Source organism: Enhydra lutris, unplaced genomic scaffold (assembly GCF_002288905.1).
Source record: "Enhydra lutris kenyoni isolate GAN:26980312 unplaced genomic scaffold, ASM228890v2 scaffoldscaffold24, whole genome shotgun sequence".
Taxonomy (NCBI): Eukaryota; Metazoa; Chordata; class Mammalia; order Carnivora; family Mustelidae; genus Enhydra; species Enhydra lutris.
The window spans coordinates 3,433,436-3,449,554 of record NW_019154108.1 but is presented as its reverse complement, the minus strand read 5'-3'; the positions used below and the strand labels follow the sequence as shown (position 1 = coordinate 3,449,554).

The window sequence follows — 16,119 nt, the reverse complement described above, 5'->3', positions numbered from 1 at the left end:
ACTTTTATATTCATGGAATCCTTTGTTGAAATAAATGATTACATGGAAACCAATTTAAAACAAAGAGCGAAAAAGCAGAAGTGACTCAAGTGGGGCTGAGGAGAGAGGTGCTGTGGGACTAAGCACATCCCACCACCAGTGGACTCCATGGGATTCCTAGGACACCTCAGAGAAAAGTCTGAAAACCACTGAGCCATCTTCCCATCTTGGTTCTATTAAAATTGCCAAGCAAAAACAAACGCAGTAAAAGTAAGAGTAATAATAATAATAATAATGAAGAAAATTGAGGAAATTTACCATGCCATAGTTTACCTGCTGGAGAGCACTTGGTGACTGGGCAGTGTTATAAAAATTTGTCTGACCAGGCTGTTGTACTTGTCCAGAATAAAGATTTGAAGCCTGGGTAAGATTTGCTCTAGCCTAGAAAAAATTGTGTAAGAAAACAGCAGTAAGAATGAAATACTTCCAATTCAGACATCAAGGATGTACAATCTCTAAGAATTTTAGTACTAGATAAAAGGACCTTTGGTTTTTCATATCTTTTAACACTTTTTCTTTAAAAATTGTTTCCTTAAATAATCTGCTATGCAGGAAGATGATGATAGTGCATGATTCTAGCCCCCTGTGCTCCTGTCTTACCTGGAGAAGATGTGTATCAATTAGCTGGGAACCTCCTAGTCCCGATGCCTGACCCAGCTGATGTTCATACAATATAGGAATAGGCTGCGTATTTGAAGTTTGTTGAAAGGCAAGACCTGATTGTGCCTTTGCAAGTTCCTGGTGTTGGACAGCTGGAAAGTTGTGGATGGCAGTACCAGAAAGAACCACAGATGGCTGGGACAGACTGCTTTGCATGAAGGCTGGCTGAGATCTACACAGGTGTTAACAAGAAAAGACTTGTGTTAGTAGTCAATTCTATTTTGGAATCTGGAAATCCTGGGAATGAGTATCCCAAATGACCAAGCACTCTAATAAGCACAATTAAGAAAGAGAATGCAGACTGTGTCTGAAGTACACGTTTCATGATTTAGAGCCCCATAACACAACAAAGTTCTAGAGAGAGGCTTGCTCTTCCTGAAACTAACAAGAGTTTCTCCTCTTGAACAACAACGAGTCTCTTTTCATGTGTTCACTAGCAGGCTCAGAACCAGATCTGCTTTTCTCTTTGGTATCAACATTTTATTCAAATTTATAGCACTAATAGCTGATTTTTATTATTTGTATTTCATTATTCTATTTATATGTGTGTCAATGTGTGTATTTAAAAAAAAAGATTTTGAGAGAGAGAAAGAGAAAGAGCTCGAGTGAGTGGGGAGAGGGGTAAAGGGAGAAGGAAACGGTCTCAAGCAGACTTTGCTGGGCACAGAGTCTAACGCGGGGCTCGAGCCCACAACCCTGAGGTCATGACCTGAGTAGAAAACAAGGATCAGACTCTTAACCAACTGAGCCACCCAGAGGCCCATATATTTCTTGTAGGAAATCTCAAGACCTCTACAGAATGAAGCATAGTCGTCCAACATCAGGATTACCCACGAAGTTTCTGTTTGTTTTTAGTGAGGTATAATGGAAATGTAATGTATTAATTTCAGGTTTACAACATTATTATTTGTATGTATTATGAAATGATCATCACAGTAAGTCTAGTTAACCTCTGTCACCAAACATATTCACAAAAATACTTTTTTCTTGTGATGAGAACTTTTCGCAAGATCTACTTTCTTAGCAAATTTCTTTCTTTAAAGAGAGAGAGAATCCCAAGGGGGATCCAGGCAAGGCTTGATCTCACAACCCTGAGATCATGACCAGAGCTGAGATCAAGAGTCGGATGCTTAACTGAGCCCCCTGGGTGGCCCTCAGCAACTTTCCAATATGCGACACCGTGTTATGGTCGCAGGGTACAAACTGCTAGCTCCAAAATAAGTCATGGGGATGTAATGTACAGCATGGTGACTATAGTTTATAACACTGTGGCATATTTGAATGGTTTTTAAAAAAACTACAACGCTGGAATCTAACTTCAGACTACCCTCTTACCTCTGGAATGGGGGCCTTCAAGCTATACTTTTACAAATGCTAAGATACGGAGTAAGTAACTGTATCAAGGCACTGGATTAAAGACTATATTATCAAGAAGTAATATCATTATGTTTTGTTAAAACTGACATTTGTGGTAGAAACAAAGGCCATTTAGCAGGAGTGCCAGCCTCAGGTCACGAGCAGTCTTTCTGCCTACATGTCAAATATAAATCGGGAAAACGTAAGCAAACGCTTACAAACCATGCAGTCCTGGGGTGCCTGCGTGGCGCAGCTGATTAAATGTCCAATTCTGGGATTCAGCTCAGGTTGTGATCTTGGGGTTCCGCAACAGAGCCCTGCATCAGGCTCTGTACTCAGTGTGGAGTCTGCTTAGGACTCTTTCTCCTCCCCACTCCCGCTGTCTAAATAATCTCTAAAATAATCTTAAAAAAAAAAAAAGACAAAACCCCCAAACTCCTGTCTGGGCAGAAGTTAATTCAGGATTCTGTATTAGTAAGCACTCACTATCCGGATGAGGTTGAGAGCAAGCACAGCAGAATGACATGGCAGGGATACAAACAATCGCTTTCCAAGGTTAAACCTGTGCCTTCCAATACACTTGTCATTAGTCACAATCACACATACAGCTGACGTTATTTTTCTATGGAACAGGTCTGGTCTTCAGAAATACGTCTTCCAAGAATCGTTAAAAGGGGACTACAAATACAAAACATCAGTGCACGGCTACTCCATCTCCCACGGCTATGCGAGACACTAATTCATCACTGAGTTTTTCTGCACAGCTGGAAAATAGCCCCAAACTTTCCAACCACATTGCAAGTAGCTAATACCAACTAAAAGAAGATTTCTTAATCACAAAGCTAACTTACAGTGAATCTTTCAAAAGAACAGTTTCTTTTCTACTTGTCATCCCTATCCCCACAGCCTCTGTTCCCTGCCTGGCACCCTCCACCCCGGCTCCTGCCCCCTCTGCGGTTCTCGGCCAAGCCCCACACACACCCCAGGGCAGGTGTGGACGCACAGCTGCTCTGGAAGGGGGCAGGCAGCCTTCCAGGAACCTTTGCAGCTATTTCCTCTGATTCCTAATTGTTCTGGGATTGTTGTTATCCTTGTGTTCATGAATATCTGAGATCTTACTTTGTTCAAAAAAGTCTTGACTGAAACTACTGGAAGCTAGGTTTTAAGACATAAAATCAACATGCTTAATCTTTTAGAGGAATTCGGTAAAAGGATCAACTGAGATTCTGGGGGAAAGGAGGAACAGCAGGAGTTACAGCGGGCTCAGCAATCACAAAGCACGTACCTGTACGGCTGAAGTGAGGACGTGAATAACTCCTGAGCCTGGGAAACAGCAGGGCCAGCTCCCAAGCTCAGCTGGGCCTGGTGCTGTCCTTGCAGTGGCGCATAAATGGGGATCGGGATCTGCTGAACTGAAGTTGGCTGCGATGCAACAAAAACACATGAGCACCATCTACACAAATCACGGTATTTGGGAGAATAAAAATTTGAGATACGAAAATAGAAAACATATATATCTATCAGCTCCCTTTTAAAATAAAACCAATGTAAGCATCTAAATTTTCCTTTCAATACATTATTCTGCACTGTTAGCCATTACGTTCTGGCAAATTTGGGAAAATTTGAAAATTTTGCTAATACATACCAAGGTAATCACAGACTGTGCCATGTTCAACAGAACATTTCAACTTAAAGAGCCTTTATCTGTAGACCAAGATACCTATTATACCATTAGCATGCCAAGAAACAAACACGTGATGAAAGTCTGTGCTATTTACCTGAGAGAGGCCTGGCTGGAAGCCTTGCTGCTGAGCCAAGGATGGTGGAGCCAATCGCGCATGCTGGGTATTGAATAAATGACTCGTGTCCATGTAGAAAGCAGGGATTTGAGCTATACAGACCATCAGGAAGAACAAGCAGTTTTAGGTGTCTAAGCTTCAGAATTTTCCAAAAAGTCACTAAAATCCAAGTTTTGTAGCAGATTTTAAATTAAGTGAGACCACTGAAAACTAATACAGCCAAGGAAAACTAGAAATATGAAAAGACCGAAAACTTCCAGCAGATAGGTATATGCAAATTAAATCAATAAAACTCTAATACAGTTGACCCTTGAACAACAGGGGTTTGAACTGTGTATTTTTTTCATATAATTCAGTGAGGTACTGTAAATGTATTTTCTCCTTGTGATTTTCTTAGCAACATTTTCTTTTCTCTAGCTTACTTAACTGTAAGAATGCAGGGTATAATACTTCAATATACAAAGTATGTGTTGATGAACTCTTTATGTTACCAGTAAGGCTTCTGGTCAAAGGCAGGAAACTTGTAATTAAATCTAGGGGAGTGAAAAGTTGTACGTGGATTTCTGACCATGCAGGGCACTGACACTCCTAACCCTTGCACTGTCCAAGGGTCTATTATACTTTGTGGGTATAAAAAAACACCCTCATACACTGCCAATGGGTATTAACTAGTGAAATTGGACATGATCTACTCAAAGTGAAAATGAACCCACTGGTATATCAGCAAATCTATTCTAATTTTATATCTACCTACTAGAATTTAACAAAATATTTCAAAGGAACTGGCATTTGATAACTGAAAGAATCTGGTTTAGATGCTTAACATTTCTACGTATTATATAAACTATTTTGATCTGCTCTTTTTATGTATGTTTTGGAGAACTTCCCATACTGGTTTTTAATTTGTCACCATTATGAACAATACTGCAATGAATGAACACGTTCATACTTAAGTCTCTGACTAATACTAAGTTTTATCTATATGGTAAGATTCCTATGAAAGTTGTTACTATGGTTAAGTATATACATATAAAATAGTCTCATACTTTTCTAAAAGAATATGTCAATTTGTATACTAATCAGCCATGCACTTTAAGAAACTATTAATAATACCTGTGACCCTCATAAAAACTGGGTATTATCAATCTTTCTAATATTTCCCATACAGAAAGGCAAGAAATAGCCTCACTGTTTATTTTGAATTTAAAATCAGTAGTGAGTTTGAGTATTTTTCAAATATTTATTTACTATTTAACTAAGATTAATATTGTGGTAAGTTACCCCAGTACCCCAACATAAAATTTTTTTCTTCTTTGCTAATCTTGGGCTTATTCTTCCCTATCAATTTTATTATTGATTTGTCAAGTTTCAGGTAATGAAGTTTTGTAACTTGACTGGAATAACATGAATGTTTAAGTTATTTTGCAAATTACTAGACACTAATTTGTCTTGTATGTAACATACGTGTAAGAACAACCCCCAAGAGCCCCCAGAACACTTATCAGAGAGGGAGCATTAAATTCTATGATGAAACGAATCTGCAAAGCAGATAAAAAATATTTAAACTTGAGAGAAAAATGTGAGCATGTAAAAATTCTTCATTTTTCTGAATTCCTTACACCCAATCCTAAAAATCTTACCTGCTGCAGACTGAGACACATAGACCTGCGGGCTCTGCTGCTGCTGGGCAATAAGGGAAGGCATACAGCTTAACTGTGAAAAATGACTTGCAGAAGGCAGGCTGCTTGTCTGTAACTGCTGCGGTTTCACTTTACAAATATTAGGAGGATCTGATGTGGTTGTAGATTTTGTACTCAAAGAAGAGGTAGTATATGTACCAGCTCCTATATGAGGGAGGGAAAAAGGTCGCGTATTTTAAAGAGCCACTGTTGTTCACTATAAAAACTCAAGCGCCAGCTAGACACTGGAAAATTCACGTTTACACCCTGCAGGTACTTACGATGCACTTAAGTAGCAATCACCAAATGTAAACAAGACTATGAAATCTGGAGAAATCCGGTACAATAAAAAAATGCAAAGAGAAGGAAATTAAAAGATAAAACTCACAAAATAAGATGGCCAAGAGCCTACAGGGTTGTCAGTGTAGCCTCCAGCTATTGGTTCTTTAATCATCACAAAGGAAAGGATGGTCAAGAGCTTCACTCACAAATGGCTAGCATAGATGTAGTAACACGGAAGGACAAAATGCCGCACCTTAGGAATAATCAAGAACGTAGGGGTGCCTATCTGGCTCAGATGGAACAGCACCAATTCTTGATCTCAGGGTCACAAGTTCGAGCCCCACATTAGGTGTAGAAATTGATAAATAAACTAAAAGTATAAATTCACTGGAGAGATCACAACTGCTCCTAAAAAGTCATGTAAACGAAAGGTCAGACTTGTTTTCTTCTGTCCAGCAAGATACCTTACAGGTGATCTTAAGAGTTTCATTCAGTTATGAGTGAATACTTAAACATCTTCTAAGGTCAGGCATAGATGGAAGGACACAGAAGAACAAAGTGCTGCACCTTAATATCATTAAGGTAAAACAGGCCTTTAGGGATCCTAATTGCTCCACAGCCATATGAGCTTAAGGTTATACTTAGTCCTCACTCCCCTTGTACATATACCAGCAAAAAACAGGTATATAATAATACCTTAAAAAGAAAATAAACTATTAATAAATAAGTTGAATTATAAAACGTAAGATCCTGAAGGGTCAGTTAGTTCTGCGGATCAGTGGGTGATGAGGACTGTGTATAGGAGTGGAAGATAACACTGGCATCTGATTTAAGGAAATGAGATGCAATCGTCATTTTTCCAGACTTCAAATGATGTCTGATCTAAGAGAGGACCAAGATCAAGACACCTGTATTCTTCCACTTGAGTCTCTACCAGTAGGATGACTGGGCAAGAAATATAAAAATTTATCCTAACTGATGAGAGTGTGGGGGAACCAGACCTGGAAAAAAGTACACTTGACCTTGAACAACACAGGTTCATTAAGCTGTGTGTGGGTCCAGGGACACCTGGATGGCTCAGTTGGTTAAGCTGTGTGTGGGTCCACTTACACACAAACTTTTTTTCGATTAAATACAGTACAGTACTGTAAATGTACCTTCTCTTATGATTTTAGTAACATTCTTTCTCTAACTTTACTGAAAGAATACAGCATATAATACATGTAACATATAAAACATACATGTTAATCAGCTATTGATGTTATTAGTAAGGCTTCTGGTCAAGAGTAGGCTCTTAGTAGTTAATTTAGGGGAAGTGATAGGTTTCTGACTGCACGTGTTGGTCGCCAAGTGTCAGCGCCCCTAACCTCTGCGTTGTTTAAGGGTCAACTGTGACCAGAAGGGAACCCTCCCAGTCCCTTTATTTCCTAATCTCTCCACTACACTATATTCCTGATTGCTTTATAGCCCCAACCCCTACCCACCCAAATGACTGGGGTCCCAGCCAGCAAGCACAATGAAGATGTCTTACAAATGGATGGCAGGGAATGCACGCTCCTTGATTTGAATCTGTTTGTCTTAATACATACTTCTGATTTCACATAACATCAAAATAACCATAGTACATCCCAAAGGCCAATTCTTTTGGCACAGAATGCCAGAATACTGAAAAACAGCAGTGCAATCACTAAATGAGAACCAGTCAAAGAAAGTAAATTCTGTGCTGGATGTATCTTATATCTTTTGGAAAGCAGCTTCTGATGAAACAAGATGGGATCGGGAGGGAGACAAACCATAAGAGACTCTTAATCTCACAAAACAAACTGAGGGTGGCCGGGGGGAGGAGGGCAGGAAGAGGGGGATGGGGTTATGGACATTGGGGAGGGTATGTGCTATGGTGAGTGCTGTGAAGTGTGTAAACCTGGCGATTCACAGACCTGTACCCCTGGGGTTAATAACACATTATATGTTAATTAAAAACAAAAAAAGAAAAAAAAAGCAGCTTCTGCTGCTTTGGAAACATTAGGTAATACTGGGAAAGAATTTCTACAAAGAAATTTCTGTTTTTGACAGAAGCAACATGGTTATACATATGGTCAAAGGGTGTACTTTCCTAGAGTCAAGCATTTTAGAAATTATTCAAGAACTATGAAGCCCCCAAAAGAAATATAGTTTAATGAAAGGATAATGTGCTAGTGAAAACTTTAAGGAAGATAAGCACTAACTTGGGGCACTGATGGACTCTCCTTAAAAACAAACAAAACACCCTTCTCCCTGGCCAAAAAATGCAATATGTATCACCTATTCAAATAACAAACTGGAAATTCTCTACCCCTACCTCTTCACCAGAAAATGTATGTCATTCCAACAGATTTAGGTCAACAGCTCCTTCAAATTAAATACAGATGATAAAAATTTACAACCTGCATGATTTTGTATTATTTCTGAGTTGGACTAACTAGCTATATAAGTTAAAAAATAAAAATCAAAAGATGAATTTTATAGAAAAATTTAGAGGAACAAGATAAACATCTTTTCACCAATTACTTAAAATACCTATAATGGGCAGGGGACAAGACACGAAGGCCATGGGGCCAGGCAGAAGGTCCAGCAAGCAAAGTGTTCTAGCAAGTCATCAATAACTCTTTGCCGAGCTAACTGAAACCAGAAGAAGGCTAAGGGCGGGCGGGGGGGCGGGGGCGGTTGTAAAAGGCAAGAAGAGTTTACAAGATAGCTGACAATCAGATCCTGTGCAGTCTTATATATTCCGAAAGTAATACACCTGGGGGGGGGGTAGTAAACAGGAAAAAATTATAAGACATTTAAAGGAAAGGTACGAACACCTTCTACCTGACAGTGATGTTGTGGGAGTGACCGAAGCAACAGGAATCTGAGGCACGGACGCGCTGGAGAACGAGCTGTAATTAGCAGCGCTTGGTCCACCGGCGCTGCTGCTGACTCCACTGGCGATTGGAGGTGCTGTGGAAGTTACTGGAGAGCCCTTCTCCCTCACATTTGGAGAATTCTCCCATGCCTTGCGTGCAGACTCCATCTACAATAGAATGCACATTTTTTTTAAAGCAAAAAACAAAAACCCATGATGCTAACACAGAATATACATATATACTCATACATACGTGTGTGTATTTTTAAATTCCAAGTATAATCTTCCAAAAAATGGCAAAAATAAAAGATCAAGACCTAAGGCTTTCAAACCTTTCACCTGTCCCTTTATCTTTGTTCCCTTCCTCTAACTGGGAGGCAGTGGGCTGTAATTATGTCTTTAAGGGGAGCTTGCTGACAGCTCTGGCGAAGAAGTCAGCAAAACAGAGAAAGTCACAGCTCCTGTCCCATGAAAATATGAGTCCCCAGACCACTGGGGCATAAGGATGGAAATGCCATGCCCCTTTAGGACTGACCTAAGGCTCTGCCCCTGGTCGGAAAGGCGCCGAAGGCCCTCTGTGAGTTCCCGTTCCTTTGATTCTTTCTCTGTGAGGCTGCAACTGTCAATGCCAGGGGACAGGTACCTTTTGTTTGGCTGCTTTATGTTGTGTCGTAAAAGGCAAAGTAACTAACCAGATAGGTTTTAGGTTTGGATGCAGTAAAAGTATTCCTTGTTTTACACCCAGACCTCATCAAGCATGTCAGATTGCAACTGTGCACTACAGGTTTTAGCTTGTTTCTTAAAATGTAGATAGACTGGGATGCCTGGGTAGCTCAGTCGGTTAAGCATCCAGCTCTAGGTTTTAGCTCACGTCATGATCTCAGGATTGTGGGGCTGAACCCCGAGTTGGGCTCTGTATTGGAAACTCTCCCTCTCCCTCTGCTTCTCACCCTGCCTGTGTGCTCCCCCTTTCTAAAATTAATAAATTTATTTTTTAAATGTAGAAAAAGGGGCACCTGGGTGGCTCAGTCATTAAGCATCTGCCTTCAGCTCAGGTCGTGATCCCAGGGTCCCTGGATTGAACCCCGCCTTGGGCTCCCTGCTCAGCAGGAAGCCAGCTTCTTCCTCTCCCACTCCCCCTGCTTGTGTTCCCTTTCTCGCTGTGTCTTTGTCAAATAAATAAATAAAATCTTTAAGGGAAAAAAATGTAGAAACAGATCTTATTTTAATCTATCTAGACCAGTGCTATTCAACAGACATAAATGCAAATCATGTATAATTTTTCTAATAGCCGCATGCAAAAAAATAAAGAGGTAATACTAATTTTGATATCGCTTCTCAGCCTTTTGGCTAAGATCAAGTGTAATACTAATTTTGATAACGTATTTTATTCAACCCATGAATCTACAATTAAAACCTAAAATCAACACAAAAACTGACATTTTAACTTCTAAATATTAACATTTCAACCCAGTGTCCATTTTATTTTACACTTACAGCACATACTACAACTTGGATTAGCCACATTAAAGTGTTACTAACGACATGTGGCTAGTGGATCCTAAACTGGAGGGCACAGATGTAGGTCCTCAATAGGAAGGAAATTGAAACATAGATTGTGAAGTTTTTACTACTAGCCAAAATACTGGGCTGTGGAAAAAACAAACAAACCACAAGGTAATCTATAAAATTCAGCTACCAAAAAATCAAGTAACAGTTATTAATGCCATATTTAGGAAGCTGTCGGTCCTTTAAGTACCAACTTTAAAATTTTTAACCTTATTAAATTTTAATTGTAAGAATGAGAAATTGTTACATATCTTCCCTACTTTCTTGTTAAAATACATGTTACATATAATTCAAGTTTTCCTTAGATGACTAATATCATCACTGTAATACCAAAACATGGGACACTTTTAGGTTTTTGTGAGTCTTCTCCTCACAATCACCTTGCTAGTTTCAAATGTGTTTTATTTTAAAACAAGTCTTGATAAGTTAAAAAAAAAAATCAACCAATAAAAAAAAATTTAGGCTAAAGTTAGACAAAATGCAATCTGTACTGAGATTTAATGGTTTAGAGCAGTTTTATAGAGCACACAATGCCTTTTATACTAGTTTTGTCATGCTGGGAATGCATAAATTACAGCTAATCAAACCTGTATAATATACAGGCCACACACATATGGCTTCATTTAGTTTCTTCAGCAACAAGGAAATTTAGATTCTATTTTTAGAAATTCAAGAAAACAAGTACATTTATTTAATTATATTAGTTTTCCCCTTGACAAATATACTGTCAGTAAAATCCATATAATAAAACTTTTCTATACTTTATATATTATCCAAATAGAGAGATGTCAGAAGAAGTAAAGAAACCAGAGAAAGTTTTAAGCAATGAAATCTGATTTAAATTCACTTTAACTCTAAATGTGTATTTCTTCTTAAAAACATTAAGTGAAAGGCAAGGCCGAATGGGTTCTCTGAAGAATTAACATCTGGTCTAAAGAAGAGTTTATGATCTTGTATTTGCTCATGTGAAACTGGACCAGCCTTGACTGGCATGTGGTCAGAACCACACGGAAGACACGGCAGGAAACAGACTGAAATACGCATTCCAGCGGGAAAAGCATAAAGGCTAAGCAGGAACCAGCAGTGAAGAGCCAGACTGGGCAACGATGGGGGCTGACACAAAGCCGAAGTGGTTGTCTCATAAAATTTCCTCTTGAACTTCTAGAAATGAACACTGGCCAACATGTTTCCCCCTCTTGTCAAGGTCATCAGTGATTTACTGTCAACCAATGCACCGAGCATTAGGAAATCCTGCTACAGAAGTTAAATACTTGCCAGATTATAAAACTGAACAAACACCACCAATGGGATAAATGTATGCACATTAAAGCATCTTCACTTGAATTTCATGTCCCTTTTTTTAACCACTGACTGATCTGGAGGTGAACAACTGATTTAAAATTCTCTCAAGTAACTGTAAAGAAGCGTTAGTAACATAGCTCAATATTATAAACACAATAGGAGATAAAAAATAAGCCTGCATTTCTTGATATAAAAAACCCTGTTGTCTATAATCTCTTTTGCCCTCTTATTCAAAAAGTATCCAACAAAAATCAAATCAAATCAACCTGTATTAATTACCTCTTCATAAAATATTCTAATTATTACAATGCATTCATTCAATTCACAGAGTTTATAGGAAAAGACAGGAAATGAGCAGTCTTACCATTATGGGAACTTAGGATAAATACCAACAACAAACATGCAACACACCAAGCCAGCTGGTTTTATCCACAACTAATATATCCAAAAATGAAGGTCTCTAAGAGGAACTCAGTACAAACACAGAATATAAAAAGGCTTTCCTGTATTTTTAAGACAAAATTCACAGGCATAATAGGCCTTCCTTTAAAGTGGTATTAGAAGTTAATAAAATTTTAAGGCATAATTTGACGTAACTCTATTTCCTCAGCTTAGTATTGTTGCTTACCACAAAAATACCAAGAGTATTTCTAACTTATGTCCCCTAGCATGCATCATCAAGGACCTTTAGAGAATGATGTTGTACATACCTTGAAGGTGAGGCTGAAAGTAGTGGGAGGAGCTGAGGTTAGGCTGGCGCTCTGTTGTATAGTCTCCCTCTTAGGGAGGGGGAGGGTGTTGGGCAAGGGTACCTGTAAAGGTAGGCAACACATATCATAATCTAACTAGGTCTGCTACAAAAGCCCCATTACAGATACTGCTGAAGTCCTCTTCTGAAGGGTATTTATTTTTCATGAGAGCCAAAAGGAACATCTGATTACTTAGAGGTACACTGTGTCTGCATCAACTGATAACTCTTGACATCTTAGAGAAATCCTATCTGCTTTTTTATGCATGTAATTCCAGAAAAAGAACCTGTCCCAAATACAAGGTATATACTTGAAAGCAGTGCCTCATGGATTTTAAGTAATTTTAATGTGTACAACAGTGACCTGGGCATGTTATTTAAGGGCAGATTCTGGCTAGTCGGTCTGACATTGTGCACTTCAGATGCAGTGATGCTCTGGCCAGTGGCCAAACACGTGGAGCAAAGCTCTAAGGAATGTAATTTCCACCTCTAAGGGATCCACAGATTCTTTCAGAAGCATTTAACATGATACTGTAATTATTCAGAAATTAACCTCTTTCCTGCAATACAGTCTACATTCTTATAATTATAATCATGAACAAAATTAAAATCTGGAGCAAAGTACAGAATATAGTACCACCACCTTGTTACACTAAGCAAACCACTTTCGCAATAGTTATAACATGATTATGGCAAATATTTTTAGAAACATGAAGATATTAAAAACACTAACCAAATCTCTTTTTTCCTTTAAGTCTCTGGAACTTGGAATTTTATTATGTACTCCTGTATGACTGATTTTAATGGTTCACTTAGTTATTCAGATAAAGTGACTGAGATGCTCGGAGGTTTTAAGATAATCTCGTTGTGGTACTATGGAGTATCTAACAGAGACTGATAATACTATGGGCTATTGGATGGAGATTACTTTAAATACAAATCTTTAAAATAGATGTGCTAGGAATAATCAAAAACACCACCTTCATTTAGATCTTTACAACACTTAGTATTCAAAATGATTGTGTATAGGTAACACTAAGCAATAAACAAGCAGCTAAAAATCCTTAAAAAGTACTTTAAGTTTTGATAAGGGGAATAAGTCTTTATCAAGAACGATTTTTTCAAAAGACAAAAAAGTTCTGTGCATAAAAGGAACCCTTAACCACACTAAGGAGTGAAAAAGGAACATTTCAAGGGTCCTAAAACTTTCCCATGCAGAACATTTGTTTTTAACAACTACATTAATCAAATTCAGAATCACCACCGCACTGGGCAGAAACTCGCAGCACTGTGAAATCATTGCAGACTGAAGACCATCTGTAACGCTCCCTGCCCCAAGATGGATGTTCCTGTTTTCAAACGTGCTCTGGATACACAATTAAAAATAAAATGTAGGCTATTTGCTTAGACACAAGACTGGGTCTCTCCCCTTCAGTGGTCCTGTATGCACAAGTCTCACTACATTTTAATTAGATCACACAGAAACCACTAAAATACTCAAATGGATATTTCCAATGACACTGAAGGGTTCTGAGAATAATCTTTCTTTCCTTACTTGTATTTCATAAATCACATTTTTAGAGGTTGATTTGGCAGAAAGCATCATATACTCTATATTTTCTAAATGAGAAAATGCACGATTTAAGTAAAATTAAACTCCGAGATATTACTGATTCAGTATTTGATAATCAACATAGTGCCACTGACTCCCTGTTAACTGACAGGGAGTCTTTTTGTCCTTCCCAAATTTCCCATTACTTTTTTTCCCCTTTTTAAAAAAATTAACATGTTATGTATTACTTGTTTCAGAGGTGCAGGTCTGTGATTCATTGGTCTTACACAGTTCACAGAGCTCACCACAGCATATACCTTCCCTACTTATAGGAAGTTAAATAAATTTAAGACTTCCTCCAAAGTGTGGGGGGAAAGGGTCTGGCATGACAAGTAAAGCTCCGCTACATCTGTGAGCTGGGCAGATTATATTAATCGGCTCCTACAAAGCTCTCCTGCCATGAAAAAAAAAATGTGTGACACAGTTGCTTCTTTTTTTCCTCAGTCCTCACGTCCTATAGCCGACTAAAGTTGGATCAAATTGACTCCTAAATTACCTCACCTCCTACAATTCTATACTTGATGCTAGAAAGAAGAACAGACAGCATAGGAAAAACACTGCAAGGCATAAGATTTTTATTCTCAAAATGACAGAGTTAAAGCCCTTTGTGAGAAACCTTTAAATATATCCATGAAGGAGATTTTTGAAAAGAATGAGCCTTGCTCATTACAGAGAGCTTTATATAAAAGGGAGAGCAGCTGACCAAATTTCTACCACACCTGCCTTCCAAACCAAGGGCCATACATGTGGCTGCTAAAATGCTCCTCTACACAGAGGGTTAGCGAACGTGTCTGGATTTTCAATTTTTCGCCTGTCCGTCAATGGTCCAGGCAAAGTGACGGGCTGTACTGCCTTAACATAACCCTGAACTGTAACACAGCTGTTCTGGAGAACTACAGCCCAAAATTTTACATGGCTTACTACCGCTTTTTAACACAGCATTTAAGAGTTTCTGAAGCTACATACACATTATAGCTCAGACTTCACAACAGGATTGTTGCTAAGGTACAGCAAAACAAAACAAAACAAAACAAAAACAAAAACAAACAAAAAACAACGTTTTTTCAGGTCAAAAAGAAACCCCTGAATTCTTGGCAACACCGACTGCTTTCCATATCGAGGGAGCTTTCACTGCACTGTAAAAAGGTTTCATCTAAGAACAAAAGTATCAACAAAATAAATTACTGAACTTGCAGAATGTGGATGGGAAGAACAAAAATTCTTACCAAAACCAGGTTAACAGGATTAGCACTTACGAAACTGAGCCTAAGTTTTGACTGTTTTTGCTAATTATTAGTGCTCCAAAATGCAAGTTCACTACAGCCCTTTCCCAGAGAAGAATTAAATACTGGTCACACACGATGTATTAGATAGTAAGAGCCAGGTTCCTAACCACACTTTTCACATTTGAGGTTGATTACTTACATTATTAACCAAAGTATCCTCCATCTTTGCATTATTAGTAGCCACAGTGTTGGGCAGAGAAGAAGAAGGTGTAGTATAGTCTGTTACAGACTCCTGTGGAGTAGCAATAGAAAAAAATACATTGTAAACTAAATCAATGACTCACTTTCTAACGGCAGCCTCAGTTGTAAAGCCGGCCTGGAGGAAAGCGGGAAAGGAGAGCAGATCTTAAGACTCAACTCACTCAAATCTTAAAAGACCAATACTGTGATGAAAGAAACGTGGACTCACCGTAGAAATGGTAACCTTTCAGCTGCCGGGTCCTGTTCGTTTTTTTTTTAATGCATTTAATGCATTTAATGCATTTTAATGTATTGCTGAATGTCCACTATACTTCAATTAAAAATTTTTTTTTAAATTTAAATACAGGGACTCCTGGGTGGCTCAGTGGGTTAAAGCCTTTGCCTTCAGCTCGGGTCATGGTCTCAGGGTTCTGGGACTGAGCCCTCCACCAGGCTCTCTGCTTAGCAGGAAGCCTGCATCCCCCCACCTCTGCTTGCCTCTCTGCCTACTTGTGACCTCTGTCAAATAAATAAATAAAATCTTTTATATATATATACGCATTGCACTGTACTAGGAGGCTGCCAAAAGTACCAACTATTTAATTCAGTGGGTTACTAAAAGAACTCTGTGTGGCTCTCATAATTTATAGCTTACTTTCAACTACTGATTTTTTTATTCTCTTCAAAATACAACACAGATAAATGAATGTCAAGATGGTAGTT

At 38.6% G+C, this 16,119-nt stretch overlaps 1 protein-coding gene across 1 annotated transcript in view; it reads right to left on the bottom strand.

Moving 5' to 3' along the window:
- Positions 1-16,119, bottom strand: part of LOC111150902 (proline rich coiled-coil 2C) — a 105,358-nt gene that overhangs the window by 7,166 nt on the left and 82,073 nt on the right. Inside the window, exons 24-31 of the mRNA XM_022508589.1 lie at positions 15,356-15,448; positions 12,281-12,382; positions 8,666-8,867; positions 5,495-5,698; positions 3,834-3,946; positions 3,341-3,477; positions 640-871; positions 313-420 (exon numbers count right to left, since the gene is read on the bottom strand). Of these exons, the coding sequence (XP_022364297.1) occupies positions 313-420; positions 640-871; positions 3,341-3,477; positions 3,834-3,946; positions 5,495-5,698; positions 8,666-8,867; positions 12,281-12,382; positions 15,356-15,448 (1,191 nt within the window). The remainder of the gene's footprint in view (positions 1-312; positions 421-639; positions 872-3,340; positions 3,478-3,833; positions 3,947-5,494; positions 5,699-8,665; positions 8,868-12,280; positions 12,383-15,355; positions 15,449-16,119) is intronic.